The 25,409-nt window shown below is 33.5% G+C and overlaps 9 protein-coding genes across 9 annotated transcripts; 3 read left to right on the top strand and 6 right to left on the bottom strand.

Moving 5' to 3' along the window:
• Positions 1–1,406: 1,406 nt before the first annotated feature.
• Positions 1,407–4,779, top strand: PPL_00679 (uncharacterized protein; the record flags this gene model as incomplete). The annotated part of the gene is made up of 3 exons (XM_020571701.1): positions 1,407–1,436; positions 2,348–2,373; positions 2,769–4,779. 3 exons carry the CDS (start codon positions 1,407–1,409, stop codon positions 4,777–4,779), a joined length of 2,067 nt encoding a protein of 688 aa, XP_020438224.1.
• Positions 4,780–4,872: 93 nt separating this feature from the next.
• PPL_00678 (uncharacterized protein) lies at positions 4,873–6,888 on the bottom strand (the record flags this gene model as incomplete). Its single annotated transcript, XM_020571700.1, has 1 exon — positions 4,873–6,888. The coding sequence occupies one exon, from the start codon at positions 6,886–6,888 to the stop codon at positions 4,873–4,875; it is 2,016 nt and encodes a 671-aa protein (XP_020438223.1).
• Positions 6,889–7,274: 386 nt separating this feature from the next.
• PPL_00677 (uncharacterized protein) lies at positions 7,275–9,317 on the bottom strand (the record flags this gene model as incomplete). Its single annotated transcript, XM_020571699.1, has 1 exon — positions 7,275–9,317. One exon carries the CDS (start codon positions 9,315–9,317, stop codon positions 7,275–7,277), a length of 2,043 nt encoding a protein of 680 aa, XP_020438222.1.
• Positions 9,318–9,638: 321 nt separating this feature from the next.
• PPL_00676 (uncharacterized protein) lies at positions 9,639–12,241 on the bottom strand (the record flags this gene model as incomplete). Its single annotated transcript, XM_020571698.1, has 3 exons — positions 9,639–9,815; positions 10,025–10,086; positions 10,303–12,241. 3 exons carry the CDS (start codon positions 12,239–12,241, stop codon positions 9,639–9,641), a joined length of 2,178 nt encoding a protein of 725 aa, XP_020438221.1.
• A 236-nt stretch (positions 12,242–12,477) lies between these two features.
• Positions 12,478–14,469, top strand: PPL_00675 (uncharacterized protein; the record flags this gene model as incomplete). Its single annotated transcript, XM_020571697.1, has 1 exon — positions 12,478–14,469. One exon carries the CDS (start codon positions 12,478–12,480, stop codon positions 14,467–14,469), a length of 1,992 nt encoding a protein of 663 aa, XP_020438220.1.
• A 127-nt stretch (positions 14,470–14,596) lies between these two features.
• Positions 14,597–16,546, bottom strand: PPL_00674 (uncharacterized protein; the record flags this gene model as incomplete). The annotated part of the gene is made up of 2 exons (XM_020571696.1): positions 14,597–15,672; positions 15,808–16,546. 2 exons carry the CDS (start codon positions 16,544–16,546, stop codon positions 14,597–14,599), a joined length of 1,815 nt encoding a protein of 604 aa, XP_020438219.1.
• Positions 16,547–16,763: 217 nt separating this feature from the next.
• PPL_00673 (uncharacterized protein) lies at positions 16,764–18,736 on the bottom strand (the record flags this gene model as incomplete). The annotated part of the gene is made up of 3 exons (XM_020571695.1): positions 16,764–17,849; positions 18,311–18,449; positions 18,561–18,736. The coding sequence occupies 3 exons, from the start codon at positions 18,734–18,736 to the stop codon at positions 16,764–16,766; spliced, it is 1,401 nt and encodes a 466-aa protein (XP_020438218.1).
• Positions 18,737–19,120: 384 nt separating this feature from the next.
• Positions 19,121–19,729, top strand: PPL_00672 (uncharacterized protein; the record flags this gene model as incomplete). The annotated part of the gene is made up of 1 exon (XM_020571694.1): positions 19,121–19,729. The coding sequence occupies one exon, from the start codon at positions 19,121–19,123 to the stop codon at positions 19,727–19,729; it is 609 nt and encodes a 202-aa protein (XP_020438217.1).
• Positions 19,730–19,893: 164 nt separating this feature from the next.
• On the bottom strand, positions 19,894–25,362 carry PPL_00671 (ankyrin repeat-containing protein; the record flags this gene model as incomplete). Its single annotated transcript, XM_020571693.1, has 11 exons — positions 19,894–20,019; positions 20,373–20,502; positions 20,540–20,598; positions 20,665–20,794; positions 21,283–21,498; positions 22,162–22,261; positions 22,337–22,542; positions 22,587–22,729; positions 22,806–24,210; positions 24,505–24,523; positions 24,930–25,362. 11 exons carry the CDS (start codon positions 25,360–25,362, stop codon positions 19,894–19,896), a joined length of 2,967 nt encoding a protein of 988 aa, XP_020438216.1.
• Positions 25,363–25,409: the final 47 nt, after the last annotated feature.

Genomic DNA, 25,409 nt, shown 5'->3' with positions numbered 1-25,409 from the left:
GTTATTGATTTTCTTCTTAGTGAGCCAATAGATGAAAATATTTATATATAATGAGAAAAGGTTTAACAATATTGGAGTCAAGTTGATTTATATAATTTAAAACAATGAATTGTCAACTACTTTAAGTTGTGTTTGTGATGTAGTGAGCTGAGCTGAACCAAGATAAGTTGTTATTGTTATTGTTGTTGTTTTAAATATGATTGATAGTGTGATGATGATGTTGAGAATGATGGTTGGTTAACAGTTGAGCTGATGATGGTTGATATTTATTTGTTGAAAAGTAAAGTGTGGTGAAGTAAGTACTGAGCAATCGTTTTTAGTTGTTTTTTATTTGATTGAAATTTGTAATCTTGTATTGGTTGGTGTTTAGATTGGAATTCTAATGAGCCAAGTTTTTATTTGGTAACAAAAACAAACAAAGTATGAAAAAGTATACTTTATGTGAACTTTCTGATTCTATGAAGATAATAAATATATATAATATCTCTATTGTTTCAAACAAAATAGTGAAATATTTTATTAATCAACAAACAAACAAACAAACAAAAAGGAAACCAAACAAATACACTACTATACTATGATAGTTAAAAGATTGATGAATAATTGATTAAATTCAAAGCAGTTGAACATATATATATATAAATGTTGTTTTGTTTCACTGTTCACTCTTAAATATTAATCTATTCTATTTTCGGACAGACATCCACCATTTTATATATATATTTTGTGGTTGTATGAAAATGGTGGTTATGATACTGTTGGTGCTGGTGTTAACTAAAGATGTGATTGTACATCAATTTTAGTGGTTATTATCCACCCTACCCTAACTAAAAAAAAACAAAGATTTCCAATTTCCACAATGTCATTTTTAGTAACTTTTTTTTTTCTGATTGGACATATTTGGAAAAAATATAAAAATTATCGAATGATCATGGTTGATAACATATTTATTTATGTATATAGTACTATCCATATCCAATTCATATGTAATCAAATTCACACAAGATCATACATCACAAATAATAAATACGAAAATATAAATTGGTGTGATAGTGAGAGTGTGTGTGTATGGTGTGGTGGTAGGTAACTATAGGTTGGTTGGTTGGTTTGGTCACTTTAATAAGACCACTTACATTTATATGATATTTATATATGAGTTGTTGCGTTGCTATCCAATTCAAAGTTTTTTCTGTTGTTGCTGTAGCTGCTGTTGTTTTCTTTGCTATTTGTCGAAAAGAGATTGATTTGATTTTTGTTGTTTTTTTTTTTTGGTTTATTGGTTAAATAGATAAATCTGTGTTTGAGGACTATATTGATGTTTGTGCGTGTTATTTTTATTGCAAATGCTGATTGCTAAATATTCCACTTTTGCTATCGATTTTTTTATAATATGATGATATAATACAATGATTGCTGCTTGCGATGCTGCTTGCTATGTGATGCTTATTCCAAATCAAATTTACTAATCTTTTGGTTGGTTGGTTGGTTAATATATATAATTATATAAATTTTCGACTTTTACTAATAAAATTATTGTTACTAATATTATTATTTATTATTACTACTACTAATACAAAGGCTATTGGTTAACTGTTTTTAATTTTCCTTATTATTATTTTTACAAAGGACGAAAATATTGCTTTATCTTTCTCTTTTTTTTTTCCAAAACAAAATTTAGTTGTAGCTTTGCTTTTTTCTGAGTTGATTAATTGAGTTGTGGTATGATGAGAAAAAGCGGGAGAAGTAAATCTGTGTGTAGGCGTTGGTTTGATTATGAGGTAGATGAATGGTGATGATGATGTGTTTGTTTTGTTTTGTTGTTATATATTTAGTTTGTGTGAAAAAACAATAAAATAAAATTAGTAAAAAGAGAGTTTAGTTCTAATTTGTCGTTGGTTTGATTGGTTGTTGGAGGTTGTTTTTTGTTGTTGAATAATAATTATAAAATAAAATTAAAAAGAAACTTCTTTTGATATAATCATCTGTAAGCCACAGCTGTAAGATGAAACGATAAATGTAAAAAATAGATAGATATAATGGTTGTGAGGTGACCGAGCCAACAAAATTAAAAAGTTAAACACATTTTAAAAACTATTTGAATAACCTGGTGGCGTTATTGTTTTGGGGTGATTGTTTAATATCATCATTCATTGGTTTTTGCTTTTTTTTTTTTTAGTTCCAAAAGAGGATCTCGATTTGATCTTTCGATTATTTGGTTTTTTGAAATTAATTTTTTTTTTTTTTTTTTTTTAAAACTGTTGGTCATTACTCCCCTAATTTCTGATTATTTTTGGTTTTTTGCAACCGATTCAAAATCAATCTTAAAATTTCCTTTTTCCTAAATTAGCGATTGGGTTTCTTATTGGGTCTAATGTATAACAATGAAAAAATATATATATTTTTATTATTTAAATCATTAATCAAATAAAATTCAAATCATTTTTTTTTTTTAATTTCATTTTTTTTTGTTTTCTGTATAAGTATAACTATTATTTTGATTAATAGCATAGCACTATTTATCTAAAACAGATAATAATGTCACAAGAATAACAATTATTATTGTGACGTCGGTTATTTAAAAAAAAAAATTGATTTTTTTTTTAATTTCTTTTTTTTTTTTTCTAAGTAATCAGAGTGGGCTGTGAACCATAGATAGAGACACAGCACCAATCTTACTCCTAAATAATCTAATCTCTTTGTGAATTTTGTTTTTTTATTTGTGTGTTAATAATTAATATTTATTTGTTATTTATTATTAATAAATATAGAATGAGTGCAAAAAATGAAAATAGAGATAGCAGTATCATATCAACAGTTTTAAAAGATGAAAAACTATTATTATTTATATTATCAAAAGTTAAGGATTACAGAGGTTACCAACGATCTTTGGTGCCTGTAAACTTTACAAGAAAGAATAAATATGATATCAAAGAGAAAGATCATCAAGAAGATGTTGAAATGTTAGATGAAGAAGATCAAGTAGACAATGAAGAAAATGAAGAAGAAGGAAAAGAAAAAGAAGTAGAAGAAGAGGATGAAGATCAACCAAGTTCGAAAAAAAGAAAATCAGAAGTTTTGGAAGAGGAACAAGAACAAGAACAAGCAGAAGAAGAAGGAGGAGAAACAAACAATGATGTCCAATCTTCCGAGGAAATCTTCTCAAAACCTGTGTTTCCACCGAAATACAAGTTAGATGGTCACGGTTATTATTATCATCCTTTATCGATGATCAAGAGTTACAATGTTCAATATCTCGGTTACGATGAAATGGTGGATGCCTACCAGATGGTTATCAACGGTAATTTGGGTGTGTTACTTGACAAACTCAAGAGAGGCGGAAATCTCACATTCAGCCCAGTGCGCAATGCCAGACAATTCATCAGAGTACTTTCCAACCAACCGGAACTCTTTGATTTGCTCTATACCAAGTTTGGTCACACTTTCGATCAACGTGGTTCCATCACTTTGGATCTATGCTTTGAAATCGGTGCACACCCTGCAATTATCAATAGGGTACTAGCGAGTACCACTCATTACTCACACACCAAATCCGTGTTAAAATACCGAAGACTAGAGCTTCTTTCTAGTTTACACTTCAACCATATGGATTCTAACGATGCTTTGGCTGCTCTGTTGGTCGCCATCGAAATGGGAAAGAGTACACTCGTTGACATTGCCGCTAGATATTCAAATGTCGTAAGATCGTTTTCACAAGACAAAGAAGTGCTGGCAAAGTTGTTGGAGATCGGAGATTTGGACCTGCTGAGTTGGTTCCACCAGGAGTTTTCATTGAACATTCACCAGGATGTATTGGATAAATACAGAGTTTCAGGTGGACAATCCACTGTAAAGCCAGAGGAATTCAAAGAGAAGTTAAAGGGGATAATGAACAGACCTTATGTAGAGACCAATCAGAGATTCATGGAATTAGAGATGGCGAAATATGGCAATGGTGGTGTGGCAATCAACGAGAAAGAAGACATGGATGCCTACATGATTCGTCATTATCCATTTGTTCTAATACAACAGGAATCGTTCTATCCAGAGAACGATAGTCAACTTCCAATTGTGCAATATCTCCACAAGCATATGAAAGAAACATTGCTTATCCCCACTCTTCGCTATGCAATTGGCAACCGTTTACCAGCGATCTTGGCGTTTCTCCTCGAGAATCTAACAAGCCGTACTGCCAGCTATAAAAACTGCGTAAAGATAGCATTGGATTGTCATCATCTCGATATCTTTGAACAGATTGTAAAGTTTACTATTGCAGAGGCGAAAGGAGAAGCATCGAAAGTCAAAGCGTTGGCGAAATACATGCTCTCTGCGATTAGAACGAAATCTTTGTATCCAGCTCTCAAAATATATCTCAAACATTTTGGACCGCAGTTAAAGTTTAAAGATCACATTGTTCCCTCGAAAATAAGTTATATCGTTGAGAACCAAAAGGCAAAGGAAGCAGGATTGGACTACGACAGTATAGAGAACTACATGGATTTCTTTGAAGTTGGAGGAACTGGAAAGATTTCACTTGTTAAGCTCTACCTTGAGTACTACGAAGATGAATACGATGGCAACATGATAGCATCGTCGTGTCATGGTGCAATAAAGGGTCGTCAATTGGATTTTCTCATGGAAATCAAAAAGCTGTTGCCAGATTTCGTCTTTGAAATCGATAAGAGATCAGAGAAATCATTGAATAGCTACAGCACAAGAGAGTGCTACAATTACTACGTTAAAGAATTAAAACCAAAAGCAGATTTAAAACAAGAAACATAGGAGGAGTAAATCTATAAAATAAATTGTAAACTATATTTAATAAATTGTAATATAAAATTGCAAAATAGAATGCAATGGAATGATTGATTTTATTTATTTCTTCTTCTTTGTTGGCTTTGTTGTTTTTAATTTAAATGTGTCATTGAAATATTCGACGGCTGATTTATTCTTTCCTTGGACACCACGCATGTGTTTAGTCATTTTGAATCGGTAGTCGGGCATCAGCTTGTGAACCTCTTGGAGGAATGCCAGTTGGTTAAACTGAGCAGCAGTATAAAGTGCAATTTCTAAATTATTGGAATTGAATTTATCTTTTCTGAAATTGAGATAGGCGATGATGATAACTGCAAGTCCGTTCTCTCCACATCTTGCAAAGTCGAGATTGTTATCGATGTTGTCACATTTGATTCCAAGTTCCTCGGCTTGAAGATTGTCCAACACGTAGCCAACTTCGGTACAATGGAATTTAGAGTCCAATATAGCACTTGGGAAATGTTTTAAAAACAATTGGAGTGCTGCGAATGAATTGGATTCTCTAATACTTTTGAGAACTTCATTGTCTTTGAGTATTTTTCCCCACTTTTCGAATATCAATTCGACAATGTCAAATTGTTTCGTTTGAATTGCTGCAGAAATACATTTGTTTGTAACTGATTCTAAATTTAAGAAATGGTAGATGTTTTTGAATTCCAATTTATTGATTATAAAATAGGTGATTTGTTTCAATCCATTGGAGATTGCATAAAAGAGTGTAGTCATTGTTTTTCTACCGATGGTTTCCTTCATTTCACTTAACAGGAATTCAACAATGCGAAGTTGTTCGTCCGATTCTGGCAAGAAACATTCTTTATTCAACATAACAAAAGGATAGTATCGAATCATGTATCCACGCATATTGATAACATCGGATTCCGTGATGGGTACACCTCCATTTCCATATTTCGATCGTTCCAACTCTGCCAATCGTTGATTAGTCTCAACAATTGATTTGTTGCTCTTAAGAATCTCCATGACTTTGGCAATGGTTTGTTCGTTTCTTTCAATTGTTTCCGGGTTGCTTGCCTCTTTATTGGCTATTTTGGCAACATTGAAGAAGTAATGGTTATATATATTTTGATTGAAAACCAGCCCAAAGTTTGATTGGAAATAATCGATCAATTCCAAATCTCGAGTCTCCAATAAATTCACAAAGATTACGTCTTTGCTAGAGTACTCTATATACAAAGATCGAAAACGTGGTGTAATTAGTTTCACCATTGCTAATCCTGACTTGATACTTGACTGAACCAATTCCAACTCTTGGTAGCCGAGCGCTGGAGTTTGAAAAGTAAGCATCTGTTCGACCAACTCAAGATTGTTGTGCTCGATAAAGGTGAGGAGTGCCCGGATATAATCGTAAGGGTAATGCTCCAAATAATTCATTATGAACTCCAACATATCTCGGGTGATATTTTGTACTACAAGATATGGAAGTGAACGTCTTAAATCCTTTGGGAACCTCTCATACATTAGTTGGAATAGTCGTTTGTCGGTGACCATCGTTTTATAGGTTGACCGAACATCGGTGAGTCTGAGAGGTTCATTCCTCTCCAGTTTGTAACGAAGTAGTGCGGTGTAGTTATTGCGACACATCCAACTAATATCATCAATCTCCATGTATCTCATTGAATTTTGAGCGATATCATATTTTGGAATGGGTCGATTCGGTAATTTAGTGAAACCAGACAGTTTGTAGTCTTCAGGAATAACAACAGGTGTAACATATGGAGTGTTGAGTCCACTAAGCATTTTGGTGTTAAATCTAACCGGTGCCAAACCTCTGATATTGGGCAACTCCTTGACTTTCTCCATGATCAAACGCATCAGATATCTCTGTCTAAAAACCAATGTTTTTACAAATTGTTCTCTATTACTTTCATTATTATTATTTGTTGTTGTTATTGCTGTTGTTGTCGGATCTTCACAAGATAAATCAACTACATCATTTTCATCATGATGATTCGACTTTTGTTTCTTTACTGCTGTTGTATCTGTTTGATTATCATCCTTCATTAAACTAGATATTGGTAGATCAGTTGTACTTTTTCTTTTTAGATCTTTTCCATCCATTTACTATCAAAGTTTAATATGTATCTATATTGAAAAGTTATTAAACATTGATTTATTCTTATCGTTAAGTTGTGGAACCAAATCATTTTCATTGAACTTTTCCAAAAAAAAAAATATAATAAAAAAACAAAATTGTATGTATGAAAAAAAACTTTATCAAAATGATCAATCATATGAAAGTCAGATTGTTGACAATCTTTGCTGATGAAGTAGAAGTAGACGATGAAAATAAAGAGAAAGAGAGAGAATCAAAAAATAAATAGAGGAAAGACCTCACTTGTTAAGATCTACCTAGAGTAAAAGATGTGTATGATGCCAATATGAAATCAGTAGTAAATAAATAGAAATGAATATATTTCAAAAGTAGTTGGAGAAAGTATATTTATTTATTTCTTCTTCTTCTTTGTTGTTGGTTTTGCTGTTTGTAGTTTAAATGTTTCATTGAAATATTCGACAGTCGATTTGTTTATTCCTTGGGTTCCACGCATGTTAGTAGTCATTTTGAATCGGTAGTCGGGCATCAGCTTGTGGACTTCTAGGAGGAAATTCAATTGGTTATGTTTAGCAGCGGCATACAAAGCAGCTTCCAAGTTATTGGTATTGAATCGATCTTTTTTGAATTTGAGATAGGCGATGATGATAGCTGGCAGTCCGACTTGTCCACATACTGTAAAGTCGAGATTATTATCAATGTTGTCACATTCGATTTCAAATTCCTCGGCTTGAAGATTGTCTAACATATAACCGATATTGGTACAATGGAATCTTGTACCCAATGCGGCACGTGAGAAGTGTTTGAAAAACAATTGGAGTGCTGCGAATGAACCTGCTTTTCTGATAATATTGAGTACTTGGCGTTCTTCGAGCATCGTTCTCCACTTGCTGAATAGCAAATCGACAATGTCAAATTGTTTGGTTTGAATTGCTGACGAGATACATTTGGTTTTGACTGATCCGGAATGATAGGGAACGTTGTTCATGATGAGGTTTGAGATATCCACGTTATTGATTAAGTAATTGGTGATTTGTTTCAATCCATTGGAGATTGCATAAAAGAGTGAAGTCAATGCGTTCGCACCGATTGTATCCTTCTTTTCTTCCACAATGTATTGAACAATGGGAAGTTGTTGATCGGACTCTGGAAAGAAAGGTTCTTCACCCAACATAACCAATGGATAGTATCGAATCATGTATTCACGCATATTGATAGCATCGGATTCAGTGATGGGTACACCTCCATTTCCATATTTCGATCGTTCCAACTCTGCCAATCGTCGTGTAATCTCAACACCTGATGTCTTGCTATTAAGAATCTCTACGATTTTGGTAATAGTATGTTCGTTTCTTTCAATTGATTCCTGGTTGTTTGTCTCTTTACTAACTACTTTACTGACACCATTGAAGTTGTAATTGTCGTAAATATTTTGTTTGAAAACCAATCCAAAGTTTGATTGGAAATAATCGATCAATTCCAAATCTCGAGTCTCCAATAAATTCATAAAGATTTCGTCGTTGTTAGAGTACGCTATATACAATGGTCGGAATCGTGGAGTGAGTAATTTCACCATTGCCAATCCTGACTTGATACTTGACTGAACCAATGGCAACTCTTGGTAGCTATTTGGTGTAGGAGTTTGAAAAGTAAGCATCAGTTCGACGAACTCCAGATTATTCGATTTGATAAAGTTGTGCAATATCTGGATAATATTGTTTGAGGAAGGCATCAGATCATTCATTATGAACTCCAACATATCTCTGGTGATATCTTGTTGGATAAGATTTGGAAGTGAACCGGCGAAACTATTTGGGTGTCGCTCGTACAATTGCTTGAACAGCTGTTTGTCGGTACCAATTGTTTTATAGGTGGATCGAATATCGGTGAGTCTGAGAGGTTCATTCCTCTCCAGTTTGTAACGAAGTAGTGCAGTGTATTTATTGCGACACATCCAACTAATATCATCAATATCCATGTATCTCTTTGGATTTGGTGGTATATCGAAGACGGGAGAGGCACGATTCGGTATATTAGTTATTCCAGACAGTTTGTAGTCTTCAGGAAGAACAACAGATGGAGTATGGGGTGAAATCAGTTTCTTGGTGAAAAAGAAAACCGGTGTCAAACCTCTGATATTCGATAACTCCTTGACTTTCTCCATGATCAAACGCAGCAGATATCTCTGTCTAAAAACAGATCTTATTACAATCTGTTCTCTACTACTTTCATTTTTAATTGTTGTGGTTGTTTCTGATGTTTCTTCTGTTGTTGTTATTGTACCTTCACAAACTATATTATCTACATTCTTATTCTCATGATGATTCGACTTTTGTTTCTTTACTGCTTGATCTTTATCTGTTTGATTATCATCCTTCATTAAAAAAGATATTGGTCGATCTGTTGTACTTTTTCTTTTTAGATCTTTTCCTTCCATTTTCTATAATTTAATATGTATTTAGAATGAAAAGTTCTTTAACATTTATGAATGTATGGAAATCAAATAAATATTTTGATCGTTGATCTGAAAAAAAATATTTTCTAAATTTTCTTGGAAAGATAAAAAGCTTTTCTACTGATTTTTTTTTGAAAAAAAAATTAGTGCAAGCAGTTAAATAGAGATTGCAGTATCACATATGTTTATTTATACATTTTCATCTGGTCATTAAATTCTTTGAGGTAGTAATTATAACATGCTATTATGTGGAAATTATCGCATCTGTTAAATTTTCTATTTAATAGAAATATTAAATTTTGATTACTTATAGATTTCAAAGACGAAATCTGGCAAAAACTTTTTGATTTCCTTGAGAAATGTAATATTTGAACCCTCCATAGCACCAAGACATGATGATGCAATCTTATCTGCGTCATAATCATCTTTGTTTAACTCCAGGTAGAGTTTAACAAGTGAAATCTCTCCATCTTTTCCAACCTTTTAGAAATTCATGTAGTTCTCCACATTGTCGTAGTCCAGTCCTGTATCCTTTGCCTTTTGGTTCTCAATGATGTATCTCGTAATGCTCGGAAGTACCCTTTCTTTAAACTCCAATTAGGTTCCAAAGTGTTTGATATATATTTGGAGCGCTGGATACAACGATTTAAATCTAATGGCCGAGAGAACGTATTTTGCCAATGCCATACTTTGCCATCTCTAAATCTACGTATCTCTGATTGGTCTCGATAAATGGTGTGTTCAATATCACCTGTAAAGAGACAATTTAAAGATATCTACCAGTCTACACCTCAATAATTGGAAATCTTAATAATAAAAAAAAAAACAATTGTAAACTATCAAAACAAATTATAATTAAAAATACAAAATGGAATGATCGATTCGATTTATTTCTTCTTTTTCTTTGTTGGTTTTGCTGTTTGTAATTTAAATGTTTCATTGAAATATTGAACGGTTGTTCTGTTACTTTGGGAACCACGAATGAGAGAAGTCATTTTGAATCGATAGTCGGGCAACAATTTGTGAACTTCTTGGAGGAATGCCAAATGGTTATAATGAGCGGCACCATACAAAGCAGCTTCCAAGTTTTTGGTATTGAATCGATCTTTTTTGTAGTTGAGATAGGCGGTGATGATAGTTGTCAGTCCGACTTGTCCACATCTTGTAAAGTCTAGATTCTTGTCAATGTTGTCACATTCGATTTCAAATTCCTCGGCTTGAAGATTGTCCAACATGTAGCCAACCTTGGTACAATGGAATTTAGAGTTCAATGTAACACTTGGGAAGTGTTTGATTAACAATTGGAGTGCTGCGAATGAATCGGATGATCTGATAAAATTGAGTAGTTCTTGTTCTTTGAGTATTGTTCTCCACTTGCTGAATATCAAATCGACAATGTCAAATTGTTTCGTTTGAATGGCGGCATTGATAGATTTGTTTTTAGCTGTTTCAAAACGAAAGAAAGTGATGTTTTTTGTTAAATCCAGGTTATTGATTATGTAATAGGTGATTTGTTTCAATCCATTGGAGATTGCATAAAAGAGTGAAGTCATTATATTTGATGCCTGTCTTATGGAGCTATCCTGCAATTCCCCATGTAGGTATTCGACAATCGGAAGTTGTTGGTCGGATTCTGGCAAGAAAGGTTCTTGGTTCAACAAAACAAACGGATAGTATCGAATCATATATTCACGCATATTGATAACATCGGATTCAGTGATGGGTACACCTCCATTTCCATATTTAGATCGTTCCAACTCTTCCAATCGTTCATTAATATCAACACTTGATGTCTTGCTATTTAGAATCTCTACGACTTTGGCAATGGTTTGTTCGTTTCTTTCAATTGTTTCCGGGTTGCTTGTCTCTTTAATGGTGACATTGGCATTGAAGAGGTAATCTTCAAAAACATTTCGATCGATAACCAATCCAAAGTTTGATTTGTAGTATTCAATCAATTCCAAATCTTGGGTTTCTAGTAAATTAATAAAGATTTCTTTGTTGTCAGAGTGGACTATATAACATGATCGGAATCGTGGAGTGAGAAGTTTCACCATTGCCAATCCTGACTTGATACTCGACTGAACCAATGCAAATTCTTGGTTCGGTAGTGCTGTTAAAGCACGAAAAGTAAGCATCAGTTCAACCAACTCGAGATTATTCGCTCTGATAAAGTTGAGCAGGATCTGGATAATATTGTCAGGAGTAGGTGCCAGATCATTCATTATGAACTCCAACATGTCTCTGGTGATATCTTTTCCAATGAGATTTGGAATTAAATTGGTGAAATGCTTTGGGTATCGCTCGTACAGTTGTTTGAACAGCTGTTTGTCGGTGACCATCGTTTTATAGATCGATCGAACATCGGTGAGTCTGAGAGGTTCATTCCTCTCCAGTTTGTAACGAAGTAGTGCGGTGTATTTATTGCGACACATCCAACTAATATTATCGATCTCCATGTATCTCATTGAGTTCGCTGGTAAATCGTATAGTGGATTGACACGATTCGGTACTTTAGTGATTCCAGTTAGTCTGTATTCTGAGGGCAGAGCAATAGCAGTAATATTGTGTGGGATAAGTATTTTGGTGATAAAAGTAACCGGTGCCAAACCTCTGATATTCGATAACTCCTTGACTTTCTCCATGATCAAACGCAGCAGATATCTCTGTCTAAAAACTGATTTTATTACAAACTGTTCTCTACTAATTTCATTATTAATTGTTGTGGTTGTTGTTGTTGTTTCTGTTATTGTATCTTCACAAACTGTATTATCTACTATTTTCTTTTCATCATGATTCGACTTTTGTTTCTTTAATGGTGTTTTATCTGTTTGATTATCATCATCCTTTACTAAACTAGATATTGGTATGTTGGTTGTACTTTTTCTTTTTCGTTCAACTTTCATTTTTAAACTATTAACATTTAAAATGTATCATATAATAAAAGTATGTTATTAATTTTTAGGGTGGTTTGATGATAGACTGAGAAAAATTAAAATGTTTTGATTTCCAAAATGAGGCATGTGATTATTTTTCTAAGAATTGATATATTTCCTTTAGAAGAATAAATCCTTGTTTTTTTTTTTTTTTCATTGATCAATTTCATTTTTTTTAAAAATTATTTGTTATTTATAAATAGAGAATGAGTGCAAACAAAGAAAATAGAGATAGCAGTATCATATCAACAGTTTTAAAAGATGAAAAACTATTATTATTTATATTATCAAAAGTTAAGGATTACAGAGGTTACCAACGATCATTGGTGCCTGTAAGCTTTACGAGAAAGAATAAATATGATATCAAAGAGAAAGATATTCAAGAAGATGTTGAAATGTTAGATGAAGAAGAAGAAGAAGAAGGTAATGAAGAGAAAGAGGAAGAAGAAAATGAAGAGGAGCAGCAGGAGGAAGAGAATGAAGATCAATCGAAAAAGAGAAAATCAGAAGTTTTGGAAGAAGAGAAAGAAGGAGGAGGAGAACCAAATAATGATACTCAATCATCGGCGGAGGAAACCTTCTCAGAACCTGTGTTTCCACCGAAATACAAGTTAGATGGTCACGGTTATTACTATCATCCTTCATCGATAATCAAGAGTTACACCGTGCAGTATCTCGGTTACGATGAAATTGTGGATGCCTACCAGATGGTTATCAACGGTAATTTTGGTGTGTTACGAGACAAACTCAAGAGAAACCGAAACCTCAATTTCAAATCGGTGACCGATGCCAGACAATTCATCAGAAAACTTGCCGGCCAACCTGAACTTTTTGATTTGCTCTGTTCCAAGTTTAATTACCGACTCAATTACATCTCTTTGGATCTGTGCTTTGAAATGGGCGTAGACCAGTCAATTATCAAGAAGATCCTCAGTACCAATTCGAATCATTACTCAAACATCAAATCAGTGTTAAAGTACAGAAGATTCGATTTCCTTCCTAGTTTGAATCTAAACAATATGGACGCGAACGATGGTTTGGCGATTGTGTTGGCTGCTATTGAAATGGGAAAGAGTACACTCGCAGCCATCGCCTCTAAACATCCAAATGTCATTAGATCGTATGCACAAGACAAACAAGTACTTGCCAAATTGTTGGAGATCGGTGATTTGGACCTGCTGAGTTGGTTCCACCAGGAGTATTCATTGAGCATTCACCAGGATGTATTGGATAAGTACAGAGTTTCAGATTTACAATCTACAGTAAAATCGGCAGAGATCAAAGAGAAGCTAAAGAAGATATTGGACATACCGTATGTAGAGACCAATCAGAGATTCATGGAGTTAGAGATGGCAAAGTATGGCAATGGTGGTGTGGCGATCGGCGAGAAAGAAGACATGGATGCCTACATGATTCGTCATTATCCATTTGTTCTAATGCAACAGATTGAATCGTTCTATCCAGAGAACGATAGTCAACTTCCAATAGTACAGTATCTCCACAAGAATATGAAAGAAGCATTACTTGTACCCACTCTTCACTATGCAATTGGCAACCATTTAACAGCGATCTTGGAGTATCTACTCGAGAATCTATCAAGCCGTACTGCCAGCTATAAAAACTGCATGAAGATCGCACTGAATTGCCACCATCTCGATATCTTTGAGCAGATTCTCAAGGTTGCCATTGCCGAGGTCGAAGGTGAAACATCGAAAACCAAAGCGTTGGCGAAATACGTTCTCTCGGCCATTAGATCTAGATCGTTGTATCCAGCGCTCCAAATATATTTCAACTATTTTGGATCACAGGTGCAGTTTAAAGAAAATGTACTTCCAAGCAATACCAGTTACATCATTGAGAACCAAAAGGCAAAGGAAGCAGGACTGGACTACGACAATGTGGAGAACTACATGAATTTCTATAAGGTTGGAAAAGATGGAAAGTTTTCACTTGTTAAGCTCTACCTTGAGTTCAGCGAGGATGACTATGACGCCGATAAGATTGCATCGTCATGTCTTGGTGCAATGGAGGGTGCTCACCTAGCTTTTCTCAAGGAAATCAAAAAGTTATTGCCAGATTTCGTCTTTGAAATCGATAAGAAATCAGAGAGATCATTGAACAGGTTCCAAACAAGAGAATGTTTCAATTACTACAACAAAGAGTTTAAACCAAAAGCAGCAGTTGTAAATGTAAAATAAAACAATTGGATACTCACTTTTCTTACACTTCAAAAAATATTGTAAAATCTAAATAAAAAAAAACATCAATTTGTAAACTAAAAACAAATTATTCTTTAAAAATACAATATGGAATGATTTATTAGATTTATTTCTTCTTTTTTGTTGGTTTTTCTGTTTGTAATTTAAATGTTTCATTGAAATATTGGACGGTTGTTTTGTTTCTTCCTTTGACACCACGGATGTGAGTAGTCATTTTGAATCGGTAGTCGGGCATCAGCTTGTGAACTTCTTGGAGGAAATTCAATTGGTTGCTGTTTGCGGCACCATACAAAGCAGCTTCCAAGTTACTAGTGTTGAATTTATCTTTCTTGTAGTTGAGATAGGCAGTGATGATTGAAATAAGACCGTATTGTCCACATCTTGAAAAGTCGAGATTCTTGTCAATGTTGTCACATTTGATTCCAAATTCCTCAGCCTGAAGATTGTCCAACATGTAGCCAACCTTGGTACAATTGAATTTAGATCCCAATGTGACACTTGGAAAGTGTTTGATATATAATTGAAGTGCTGCGAATGAATCGGATGTTCTGATAATATTGAGAACTTCATTCTCTTTGAAAATCTTTCCCCACTTTTCGAATATCAAATCGACAACGTCAAATTGTTTCGTTTGAATGGCCGCACACATACATTTACATTTGAGTGTTTCATAACTATAGGAATAGCTATAATTTGAGACATCCAGGTTATTGATGATATAATTGGTGATTTGTTTCAATCCATTGGAGATTGCATAAAAGAGTGTCGTCATTGCCTGTCTGTTGATTGGGTCCTTCATTTCCTCGAACAAGAATTGGACAATACCAAGTTGTTGGTCGGTTTCTGGCAAGAAAGGTTCTTGATTCAACATAACAAAAGGATAGTATCGAATCATATATCCATTCATATTGATAACATCTGATTCAGTGATGGGTACACCTCCATTTCCATATTTCGATCTTTCCAACTCTGCCAATCGTTGATTATTCTCAATAATCGATTTCTTCTTGTTGAGAATCTCCATGACTTTGGCAATGGTTTGTTCGTTTCTCTCTATTGCTTCTGCGTTGCTTGTCTTTTTATTGTTGGTATCATTGAAGAGGTATTTGTCGTAGATATTTCGATTGAAAGCCAGTCCAAAGTTTGTTTGATAGTATTCGATCAATTCCAAATCTTGAGTTTCTATGAGCTTCAAAAAGATAAGGGCGTCGTTGGAGCGAGATCTAAATAATCCTCGGAATCGTGGAGTGAGTAGTTTCACCATTGCCAATCCTGACTTGATACTCGACTGAACGAAATCCAATTCCTGGTAGTTACTTGGTACTGGAATGTGGAAAGTAAGCATCAGTTCGACCAACTCGATGTTATTCGCTTTGATTAAGATGAGCAATATCTGGATAATATTGTCATAGGTCGGCACCAAATCATTCATTATTAACTCCAACATATCTTTGGTCATATCTTGTTTTACAAGATGTATAAGTGAATTGGTAAAATTCTTTGGGAATCGCTCGTACAGTTGCTTGAACAGCTGTTTGTCGGTTACTATTGTTTTATAGGTGGAGTTGACATCGGTGAGTCTGAGAGGTTCGTTCCTCGCAAGTTTGTAACGAAGTAGTGAGATGTATTTGTTGCGACACATCCAACTGACGTCGTCGATCTCCATGTATCTCAGTGCATTTGGTGGGATATCGTAGTTTGGAGTGGGACGATCCGGTACTTGAGCGATTCCAGACAGTTTGTAGTCTTCAGGAAGAGTAATAGGTGTAGTGTTGGGTGCAATCAGTTTCTTGACGAAAAAGTTAACCGGTGTCAAACCTCTGATATTCGATAACTCCTTGACTTTCTCCATGATCAGACGCAACAGATATCTCTGTTTAAAAACCAAAGATATTAAAAACTGTTCTCTACTACTTTCATCATCATTATGATTATTATTATTATTATCTGTTGATGTAGTTGTTGCTATTTCTGTTGCAGTATCTTCACTAATTAATTTTTGTTTCTTTACTATTGATTTATTTGATGCACTTTTTCTTAATTCTTTTCCTGCCATAATATTCTCTTTCTTATGTTCATTAATATAATACAAATAAAATAAAAAAATAAGATCTTGTGTGTGAATGATTTTTGATCAAAAATTTATTTTTTTTTTCGAAGAATTGTTGGGTTAAAAAAAACAATCAATTTGGGCTATTGCTATTACTTTAAGGTGTTGTAATTGTATTGATTATGATTTTGGTTATTGAATTTTTATTCTTAATAAAAATTATTTATTTCTTCTTTTTTTTGTTGTTTTTTGTTGTTTGTAATTTAAATGTTTCTTTGAAATATCGAACGGTTGTTTTGTTTGTGTAATGTTTAGCAACACGAATGTGGGTAGTCATTTTGAATCGGTAGTCGGGCAAAAGTTTGTGAACTTCTTGGAGGAATGCCAATTGGTTATAACGAGCAGCACCATACAAAGCAGCTTCCAAGTTATTGGTATTGAATCGATCTTTTTTGTAGTTGAGATAGGCAGTGATGATTGAAATAAGACCGTATTGTCCACAACTTGAAAAGTCGAGATTCTTGTCAATGTTGTCACATTTGATTCCAAATTCCTCAGCCTGAAGATTGTCCAACATGTAGCCGACATTGGCACAATGGAATGTAGATCCTAACGTAGCACTTGGGAAGTGTTTGATATACAATTGGAGTGCTCGGAATGAATCGGACGATCTGATAGTATTGAGAACTTCATTCTCTTTGAAAATCTTTCCCCACTTTTCGAATATCAAATCGACAACGTCAAATTGTTTCGTTTGAATGGCGGCATAGATACATTTGAATGTTTCATAACAAAAGCGAAAGTTATAGTGTGAGACATCTAGATTATTGATGATATAATTGGTGATTCGTGTCAATCCATTGGAGATTGCATAAAAGAGTGTCGCCATTGCCTGTGTGTTGATTGGATCTTTCATTTCCTCAAACAAGAATTGGACAATACCAAGTTGTTGGTCGGTTTCTGGCAAGAAAGGTTCTTGATTCAACATAACAAAAGGATAGTATCGAATCATGTATCCATTCATATTGATAACATCTGATTCAGTGATGGGTACACCTCCATTTCCATATTTCGATTTTTCCAACTCTGCTAATCTTTGAGTAGTATTTAGAATAATCGATTTCTTCTTGTTGAGAATCTCCATGACTTTGGCAATGGTTTGTTCGTTTCTCTCTATTGCTTCCGCGTTGCTGGTCTCTTTATAGCTGGCACCATTGAAGAGGTATTTGTCGTAGATATTTCGATTGAAAGCCAGTCCAAAGTTTGTTTGATAGTATTCGATCAATTCCAAATCTTGAGTTTCTATGAGCTTCAAAAAGATAAGGGCGTCGTTGGAGAGTGATCTAAATAATCCCGGAATCGTGGAGTGAGTAGTTTCACCATTGCCAATCCTGACTTGATACTCGACTGAACAAAATCCAATTCTTGGTCGCTCTTTAGTACTGGAATATGGAAAGTAAGCATCAGTTCGACCACCTCGATGTTATTCGCTTTTATTAAGGTGAGTAGTATATGGATAATATTGTCATTGGTAGGCACCAAATCATTCATTATTAACTCCAACATATCTTTGGTAATATCTTGATTTACAAGATGTATAAGTGAATTGGTAAAATTCTTTGGAAATCGCTCGTACAGTTGTTTGAACAGCTGTTTGTCGGTTACTATTGTTTTATAGGTGCATCGAACATTGGAGAGTCTGAGAGGTTCGTTCCTCGCCAGTTTGTAACGAAGTAGTGAGATGTAGTTATTGCTACACATCCAACTGACGTTGTCGATCTCCATGTATCTCAGTGTATTTGGTGAGACACGACAAGTGTAATTCCAGAAGTGACGATCCGGTACTTGAGCGATTCCAGACAGTTTGTAGTCTTCTGGAATGGCTGGAGTGTTGAGTTCAATCAGTTTCCTTATGATAAAGTTGGCCGGTGTCAAACCTCTTATACTCGATAACTCCTTGACTTTCTCCATGATCAAACGCAGCAGATATCTCTGTCTAAAAACCAATGATATTACAAACTGTTCTCTACTACTTTCATTATTAATTATTATTGATGTTGTATCTTCACAAAATAAATTATCACTAACTGAATTATCTTCAATCTCTTCGTCATGATTTGACTTTTCTTTCTTATCTGTTTGATATTTCTCATCTGAACGAGATTTAGGTATAGAAGATGTACTTTTTCTAACCATTTTCTGATTAAATATATAAATAATGTTTTCTAAACTCCAACATTCTCGTTTTTACGAGAAAAAAACCGACACAAAATGTTGGAGTGAACAGTTTTTTTTTTTTTTTTTGCGTGAAAAAAAGTTTTAAATGATTTTTAACTACTATAATTAATATTTCATAAATGCAGTTATAATTAGTTGGGATTAAACAAATTTATATTGAGTGGAGAAACACTACAGATTTACGAAAAAAAATAAAAAAAATAGGTCTTTATTATTTTAAATTGTATACTAGAAAATCAAAACTAAAATGTAAAATGTTTAAAAACAAACATCATCTTTTTTTGTAAAAATAAAAAATAGATTAATTTGTTTTTTTTATTTTTATTTTTAATAAACGATCAGATGGTTTTAGTTCAAAATTATAGACCAATCAAATTGGTGATTGTAGGTGATTCAGGTGTTGGCAAGACATGCATGTTGATAACTCATTGTTCAAAGTCATTTCCAACAGAATATATTCCAGTGGTTTTCGATAACTATACTGATTCTTCGAGTGTTATTACGGTCGATGGTTTCAGAGTTTCACTTGGCTATTGGGATACTACTGTAGGTCGTGCTGAATACGATAGAATAAGAGTGCTATGTTATCCATCGACCGATCTATTTCTGATATGTTTCTCGGTTGTCAACCAAGAATCATTTGCAAACGTCAGTGGTAGGTGGTATCCAGAGATAAGACAACATTGTCCAGATACACCATTCATTTTGGTCGGTACTAAATCGGATTTGACAACGGACAGCGAAACATTGGAGATTCTTGCATCGAGAGAACAAACAGTTGTCACCCCAGAGCAAATAGAATATGTTACTGAACATCTTGGTGCGATTGAATACTTTGAATGCTCAGCACTTATAAATTATGGATTGCAACCAATCTTTGACAAAGTAATACAAACTGTCTTGTATCCACAATACTCAAAGAAAAATAGCTCAAAATGTACAATTTTGTAAATAAATAATTAGAAATGAATATGATTCAAAAGTAGTGAGAGAAATTTAATTATTTATTCTTCTTCTTCTTTGTTGGTTTTGTTGTTTGTAGTTTAAATGTTCATTTTAATATTGAACGGTTGTTCTGGAATCCTTTCAAAGTTGAAAACATTTTGAATCGGTAGTCATTCCAAATCCTGTGTTTTCATTATCTTCATAATGAAGTCCTTTTCTCCAGATTTATCTCTAAGTAAAGCTTCGAAGCGTGGAGTAAGTAGTTTCACCATTGCCAATCCCGCATTGATACTCCACTGAACCATAAAATATTCTTGATAGCTATTTGGTTTTGGAGTGCGAAAAGCAAGCATCAATTTTACCATATCCAACTTGTTGCTTTCAATGAATATGAGTAGTATCTGGATTGTATGGCTAGGGGTTGTTTAGGGTAATTCAAAAGGAACTCTAACATATCTCTGATGCCTGGATGAAATCTGGAAGTGCATGAGTGAAATGCATAGAAAACGTTAGAACATTTGAATGAACAGGTGTTTGTCGGTGACCATTGCTTTAAAGGTGGGCTAATATTGGTAAGTTTTAAATATTCGTTCCTCGCCAGTTTGTAACGAAGTCGTGCAGTGTAGTTATTGCGACACATCCAACTAACATTATCAATATCCATGTATCTCAGTGTTTTCGGTAGTATATCATAGGTTGGTTCAGCACGATTCTTTACTTTAGTTATTCCAGATAGTTTGTACTCCTCAGGAGTTTCAAGAGCGATACCATTGGATTCACTAAGTGATATAGTGTAAAAGTTAACCGGTGCCAAACCTCTGATATTCGGAAACTCCTTGACTTTCTCCATGATTTAACGTAGCAGATATCTCTGTCTAAAACCAATGATATTACAAATTGCTCTCTACTACATTATAAATGGTTTTTGTATGTTCACTAACCACATTATCGACAATCTCTTCATCATGGTTTGACTTTTGTTTCTTTTCTATTTGGTGTTTCTCATCTGAATGAGATCTAAGTTTTGAAGATGTACTTTTTCTTTTAAGATCTTTTCTATCCATTTTCTTTCTATAAATAATATAAATTAAATAAACTAAACAAATAATTTTTGATTTCTGATGATTTGATTTAAACACACAAATCATCACTTAAAAGAAAATTGAATTTTTTTAAAGAGAGGGTTGTTTATTTTTCAATTTATTTAGTATCACAACAATAGAAAACATTATTATTTCATTTTACTTAATTAGTTGAAAATACCAAATAGAACAAGCTCTGAAATCAAAGATTAAGATGGGGTTGCTTTAAATTTTCACCGGGTCATGATATGAAGATGAGAATAAATCAAGAGTGCAAAACTCTTTTAAGGTGTTGTGTTAACTATGATAGTATTCAAAGAAAAAAACAAAAAATTAGATTATTTTGATTTAAATATATTTGTGTTTAAAATAAATGACTTACCTCGTTCCACATCAACTGTATATATGGTAAAATAATTGAAAGAAAAAAAAAGAGTTTGAGAAACTATTTAATATCAATTTGAATTAAAATTTCACTTACTATTTGTTTTTTCAATAGATGGTTCTGTCAACACTTCTAAAAGTAATTCATCGAAAGGCAAACCTTTTGATGCTAAGTAGTTGAGAGTGAACAACTTTGGTGAGTCATTCACCTTGGCAATCATTTTGATACGATCCTCTGGTGTACCATCCAAGTATTCTTTCTTTGATTTCAGAGCTTGTTCTATTGGGTTATTCATTTGGTATATTCTACTAATTAAGGATAATGAATTAATAATTGTTTAAGTAATACTTTCATAAAATATATATTTACTTTAAAAAATTAGATACACTTTTTTTTGAACGTTGATTTAATTTATTAATATATAAAGTTTAAATTATTGACCTTCTTCTTTTTTGTTTTTAATTAATTTTTTTTTATTGATTGACATTGGAAAATAAAAACAAATACTCAAAAATTTAATAAAAAACAAGTTAAGAATAATTTATAACATATATATTAAAAAGATTGATGTAAACGAACAGGTGGAGATGAAAATACTATAGATGATCTTTCATTGACTCATCTGAATAGGTCTCAAAAACTCGTCATCGGAAGAAGTAAATGTAGAAACTTTCATGGAAACACACAGATGTTCAACTTCAGGATGTGGCCACGTTAAAAGTAACACGGCCGTTTAAAGTAGAGCTCAGCTGAAATATAAACAAAAATAAATAAATATCATCAATATTGTCTTTAATAGAAATTAATACACATATTATCATACTATTATTATTTATTTTCTTCTTAAGCTAAATCTGGATTTCCTCTTAGTGTCCTTTGAGGTGACGCTGTTGGGTGTTGTTGCAGTTGATACTTGTTCTTTTCTATATTTCTGTACCAATTCTTCGATCCTTTTATTCTTTACTCTATACTTCATGACATTGGTAACAAACAAATCATCATTGATATTCATTTCCGACATATGTTGGAAAGTATTGAAACATTCTTCCAATGTTTTACCAACTAGTTGTTCTATTAATTATTGATAGATATTTAAATATTAAAATAATGAATTTATTATTATTATTATTATTATTAACTACTTACTCTCAAGAATTCTAAGTAAAGTAAGAGCGACTGAATATACTATATTAAAACCTAAACTAAATATCAAATCCCAAATTCTCAATATCAAATAAAATGGTAATGAATCTAAAAATCCTGTTATAAACCATTTTGTTGCGAATAACACTGATCCTAAATTGATTTCATTCTGTAGTTTGTAATAAACAATTATCAATATTAATGGATGACTATATTATAATAACTTTGATAATATATATAACTTACAAAATGCTTTGAAAGTGCAGGATAATACTTTGCTATTAGATTATCAAATACATATATCATTTCGTGTAACTTTATCAAACCTGGAACGAATAGATTTCTCATTGCATACTCCTCTTTATTCATCAATCTTTCAAATGTCCAGAATGCTTCCTAATAATACAATAATAATTAACAAAAGAGATTAGAATTTATGTCGGAAATATATAAACTGATAATAACATCTTACTTCTTCTGGTAAATACATAACAAGAAGTGCAGCGATTGAACTCATTCCTTGTGTGTATCCAATGTCTTGGTCAAAGAGTGAGTACGCTTTGAGAACGTCGAACAACGCCACTTGACCATATCCATATTTCTCACGGAAGAAGATGTAGTCACGCGACGCACGATTCACATCGAGATAGATACATTGTTCCGACTTGGAAGGTGTCTCTATCAGGTCTTTGAAGAGTTTCGGTTGTTTCTGGAGTTGTATATCCGACTGTGAGAGCAGTCGCCAAGCCTGCGAACGAACACGGTCTGGTATTCCCTTGATAGTTCTCTCCTTGACTTTGCTCGGTCGCTTGCCATCGGGTAGCCATCGCTTCATCATGATACACCACTTCTGAGCACGCGACAACTCCAACTCGACACGCTTCCTCTCGTGTACGTCGAATTGGTTGGGATTCTCATTGTCGATGATCCTGCCGTATCGGTCGAGCTTCGGGATGATATCCATGACATTCTCCTTGCCGTGACCGATCTCGATGATGTCGTTGACTTGGGCGCGGTGCGGACGGTAATGAAAGAGAACGGTGTGGTCACCGTTGTTGTTTACAATGGTACTTGCAATGTCAGAGTGATTCAAATCGATGGCCAAGTGCAGCGCTGTCTTGTTGTTGTAATCGACTTTGTTGACATCGGCACTATTCAGAATGAGCAGTCGGATACACTCCATCCTTCCGTTGGCCGCTGCTAATATCACCGGAGATCGCTTCAGTGAATCCACCGAATCTTTCAAATCTGGTGACTTTGCCAGTAGCAATGTAACCAACTCCGAATCACCGTTTCTAACAGCACAATGTAATACATTCTCTTGGCTTGCTGGGAATTGATAACTTTCTAAACTAACTACTGTTGTTGTTGTTGTTGATGTTGCTGTAGCTGGTGTTGTTGTAGCTGCAGGTGTTGTATTGTTGTTGTTGTTGTTGACAACAGTTGTTGGACTATTGATAGTTAACAATGTATTAAGTTTATCTATATCAGAGTATTGTATTAGAATGCTCTTTATCTCTAGAGAACAGTGATCCTCTATCGCTATGTAGAGTGGAGTACGACCAACGTCATCGGTTTGCACAAGAAGATCACGATTCTTTTGAATGAGACGATCGAGCGCGTCGATTCTATCGAATTTGATGGCATCTAATAATTGTTGAAATTCTGTACTACTGCTAATGATATTAGGTGAAGTTGAAGAAGGTGAAGGTGATGCAATTGTAGTAGTACTATCATTATTATTACTATTACTATTACTATTACTACTCAATATCTGTGTAATCTTTACTTCTTTATTTTCAGCATTATTCTTTGCTTTTATTACAACAAATGATTCATTATTATCAACTGTACTATTACTATTATTACTATTGTTACTAGTGAGTGGTAATACAACAGCAGGTGTATTCAATTGCAGATGTTCTGTTTCCATCATCCAATCTTATAACTTATCTGCTTATTTTTAAATTAAAATGTATTTTTTTATTGGGTGGGATAGTTGTCCAAAATGTGCAAAAATTGAAAAAAAAAAAAAATCTTTTTTTAAAAAAAAAAAAAAAAAAAAAAAGTTAATTAATTGTATACATTTTACAAACATACAAATAATTATACCCTATTACTAAACAACAGAACTTAATTCAATTTGATTTGAACATTTTTCATAATATTACTATGATCTTTGTGCACAAACTTTATTAAAATAACCATTTTACCCTAGCAGAAACAATGAGAAACTCTTTCATTTGTATGTGTAATCATAAATAATCATAAAATAAACGATATATTCCTAAAATACTATAAAATGACTATCTTTATCTTATTTTTATTAAAAAAAATCAAGATTTGATATTTTATTTTATATATTATTTAAAAGCAAAAATAAATAAAAAAAAGGTAAATTAACATAACCAAGACAATTATTTCGACTGAGTGTTGGATAAGATCTCAATGTCACGATAGAAAGAAACAAAATCGATTGCCATTGGAGAATAGTCAGACGCAACAGGAATTTCTTTTGGCCATTCGAGCTTCAACTGGTGAACCAAGTGTCGCGCAAAATTGTGACAGTTTGTGGATGATCCCCAGGTATAGTTACCATTGCAATTGTCCTTGATGAAACTCGAAAAGACGTTCAATGCCCAAACTCTCCATTCAAATGGATTTTCCATTTCTCTTGATACCTTTCCAAGATGAACTACTCTATTGAGGGTAGAGGATGGTTGTTGCTTGTTATATCTATTTGCTACACAGCACACATTTTGAGATATTCCTTTCTCCACTAGCACCATGTGGATCATTAGACCTTTGGGGTTGTCGGTATCGGTGGTCTCTCCATTGATATCTAAAACCACGGCAAAGTGTCCAACTAATGTTGTATCAGAGTCTGATGCTGAAGTATATATCATTAGATAGGCATGGTTGGCGATACTCTTGCTGACTACATTGGATGGGAATGATTCTAAACCAGTCATTGTAAAATCGTCTTGATTGAAATATGAAGATCTGAAGAGTGATAATAAGTTTCCCATATTTATAGTTGTTATCTAGGATGTGATTTAAATTAAAATATTAAATA

Source organism: Heterostelium album (genome assembly GCF_000004825.1).
Source record: "Heterostelium album PN500 unplaced genomic scaffold PPL_scaffold1, whole genome shotgun sequence".
In the NCBI taxonomy this organism is placed as follows: Eukaryota; Evosea; class Eumycetozoa; order Acytosteliales; family Acytosteliaceae; genus Heterostelium; species Heterostelium album.
This window is presented reverse-complemented; position numbering and strand designations above follow the sequence as displayed.